The 3,293-nt window shown below is 35.8% G+C and overlaps 1 protein-coding gene across 1 annotated transcript; it reads left to right on the top strand.

The window, feature by feature from the left end:
- The first annotated feature begins 2,292 nt into the window (after window positions 1-2,292).
- Window positions 2,293-2,991, top strand: LOC140009858 (uncharacterized). Its single transcript, XM_072056191.1, has 2 exons — window positions 2,293-2,532; window positions 2,857-2,991. Exons 1-2 carry the CDS (start codon window positions 2,293-2,295, stop codon window positions 2,989-2,991), a joined length of 375 nt encoding a protein of 124 aa, XP_071912292.1.
- The last annotated feature ends 302 nt before the right edge of the window (window positions 2,992-3,293 follow it).

The following is a 3,293-nucleotide window of genomic DNA, read 5'->3' as shown; positions in this document are numbered from 1 at the left end:
GGACACTACATGAGTGAGTGTCCAATGATGAAGAAGAAAGAAGGAAGAAAATCAAGATTCAACAATTTTCAATTCATATGGAATGAGTGTAACTCCGATGATGAAATTGAAGAGAAAGAAGAATCTGTTCAATTGGCTTTTATGGCCATTGGAGATGATGAGATAACATCTTCTAACTCTCACTTTGAAAGTGATGATGATCTTGAATCTTTCATTATAAAATTGCATGATAGTTTGAAAGAATCTTATGCTAGAAACAAGGAATTAAAACATAAAATTGACTTTCTTCTTCAAGACAATGCACGTCTTTTAAAGAAAACAAAAAATTGAAAACTGATAGTGATTTCCTAAAAAAGAGTGAGACTGTTTTACACTTTGAGCTTGATAGAAAAACAAAATTTTGTGAAATGTTCAAAAATGAACAAGGGAGTTTGAAAAGAAGAATGGATGATCTTAATCAGTTGCTTCAACATAAGAAACAAAACTACTTTTAAAGGATTGATACAAAATCTCATTTTGACATACATGGAAAAATGTTGAATTCTAGTGCAAATGAATTTACCATTTACAAAAAAAGACAAGTTAGATTTGTTAAACCTCTTCATGTAAATAATCCTTTGGTTATGTGTAATTTTTGTTGTCAAAAAGGTTACATAAAAAGTGATTGTTAAGTGAGAAAAAACATGAGAAGAGGCATGAAATGCATGTGGATAGTTAGACATGATGCTAACTCTAACAAGTAGGAGGTATTGGTAAAATTGGTGAGATTCTTGTTCATAATATTTTTTTGGTAATTCTCTTTTGATGTTTCTGATACTTTGAACTGAGTTTTCCTTGATGTTTTTGAATATTACTGAATTTGTATGATGTCAAAAATGGAGAGAAAAGAACAATTCTGATCTAATGATGATTTACTTTGTTAAACTCTCTGCGATATGTTGGTATGTTGGTGATTGCTGAATTCTGATATCATTTCTCTGTTTTTGTTTGGAATATTGGATTCTTTATTATTGTTGCTGAATTTTGGGATGAGTTTTTTACTCTCATTTTATGATGACAAAAAGGGGGAGAAATGGATGCTATGTGTAAGAGGGAATTATTCTGAAATTATAAGTTTGGATGCAATGAGTGAGAGGGAGCTTATGCTCATTTACTCAATCTTCTTCTTTCTTCCATCCATTGTTTTGTCATCATCAAAAAGGGGGAGAATGTTGACCTTGATCCTTAGCTTTTGTTCTTTACAAAATAAATGGATAATATTAATATCTCTTCAAGAAATACTTTCAGTTATGCAGCAATTTGATTCTAAGAACAAGTGCAATTGAAAGAAAACAATGGTTGCTGAAAGCTGTCGGATGCTTGGATCAGACGTCCGATAATCATTACGCAACTTCGGACGGAAGTACCGGACGTCCGATAGGATTCTTCATATTCGACGAAAGCTGTCGGACGCTCATAAGGACAATACTGGACGTCCGATAGAATTGAAGAAAATTTCTCAAACTCATTGACTGCTGTCGGACGCAAAAAACAGGAGTACCGGACGTCCGACACTCCCAACGGCTAGTTGACTCTTCAGCTACTTTCTATCCGTTGGAAGCATTAATGAAGCACTTTCTTGGTTTCCTATAAATAGAGCATGGTCAAGAACTCCAAATAACTTTTGTATACTGAAAATACAAAAGATCTAGAGTAGTTTTAGTGAGAAAACACTCTCCAAGGAAGATTTGTAGTCTTAGTGGTGTGAGGTTCATTGTAAGCTTTTCATTTGTGAGTGAATACTTCATGAGTGTAGCTCTGTAAGGGTTGTCTTGAGGGATGGTAAAACTTCCTATCTTGACCGAGTGGAGTTCGGGACAAGGAGGAGGTGAACCTTCCTTTGTACACAAGAGTGATTGTAATTCATCAATTTGGGTTGTTAGTTGGGTTGTTAATTGGTTTGCTTATCAAGAGGATTTTGTTCATTCATTAATTGATTCATTGTGTGATTACTTAGAAAATAGGGTAAATTTCATATTGAGCAAAAAGTGCCCGTAATTTTATTAGCTTTTTAATCAACCTAATTCACCCTTTCTTAGGTTGTCTTCGATCCTTACAGCCCGTTACAATGCCCAGTTGAATTGTAAGACAAAAACAGTAGAGTTGTGCATTCCAGGAGAGGCAACCCTGAAATTTGAAGTAAGGGGTAGATTAACCACATCTGCACCTATCTCAGGGATTCGAGTTAGGAAAATGTTAAGTAAGGGAGTTCAAGGATATTTGGCTTTTCTTATAAATACTCCTAGTGATAAAATGAGATTAGAGGACATGCCTGTAGTGAAGGAGTATCCGGATGTCTTTCCTGAAGAGTTAGAGTCTTTACCCTCGGAAAGGAAAATAGCTTTTAAGATTGATGTGGCTCCGGGAGTAGCACCTTTCTCTAAGACGCCGTATAGGATGGCTCCAGCTGAATTGAAAGAGTTGAAATTGCAGTTACAGGATTTACTAGAGCGGAATTTTATAAAGGAGAGTGATTCACCGTGGGGAGCCCCGGTCTTGTTTGTTAAGAAGAAAGATGGGAATTTAAGGTTGTGTATAGATTACCGAGACTTGAACGATGTCACCATTAAGAATAAGTACCATGTGCCCCACATTGATGAATTATTTGACCAATTGCAAAGGGCGGTTATATTCTCAAAATTGGATCTCAGGTAGGGTTACTATCAATTGAGGATTTTGGAGAAGGATATACCCAAAACTACTTTTAACTCGATGTATGGACACTTTGAGTTTGCGGTGATAACGTTTGGATTAACCAATGCACCTGCTGCTTTTATGGATTTAATGCAACGAGTTTTTAAGCCTTATCTGGATCAGTGTGTAGTGGTGTTCATCGATGATATACTGGTGTACTCTAAGACCTTGGAGGATTATGAGAAACGTTTGAAAATTATTTTACAAACTTTGAGGGAACATCAGTTGTACGCTAAGTTTAACAAGTTTGAGTTTTGACTGAAGGAAGTGACATTTTTAGGTCATATAATTTCTAAGGACGGGATTAAAGTAGATCCAGCCAAAGTTGAGGCAATCTCTAAATGGAAGCAACCGGAAAACCCTACTGAAGTTCAAAATTTTATAGGGTTAGCAGGGTATTACCGGAGATTTATCAAGGATTTTTCTAAGATTGCTGGACCCATGACTTAGCTGACTAAGAAAAGTGGGAAGTTTATACGGAGTCCTAAGTGTGAAGAAAGTTTCCAAGAATTGAAGAGATATTTGACAAGAGCGCCTGTATTAGCTCTATCGAATGGGAA

Source organism: Coffea arabica, chromosome 6e (genome assembly GCF_036785885.1).
Source record: "Coffea arabica cultivar ET-39 chromosome 6e, Coffea Arabica ET-39 HiFi, whole genome shotgun sequence".
In the NCBI taxonomy this organism is placed as follows: domain Eukaryota; kingdom Viridiplantae; phylum Streptophyta; class Magnoliopsida; order Gentianales; family Rubiaceae; genus Coffea; species Coffea arabica.
This window is presented reverse-complemented; position numbering and strand designations above follow the sequence as displayed.

Excerpts from the sequence above, each read along its gene's own strand:
- LOC140009858 (XM_072056191.1), top strand. The coding sequence starts at position 2,293 with ATGAGATTAGAGGACATGCCTGTAGTGAAGGAGTATCCGGATGTCTTT. Across the intron at positions 2,533-2,856 it reads ATTCACCGTGGGGAGCCCCG|TGTGTAGTGGTGTTCATCGA; the intron begins GTCTTGTTTGTT and ends TATCTGGATCAG.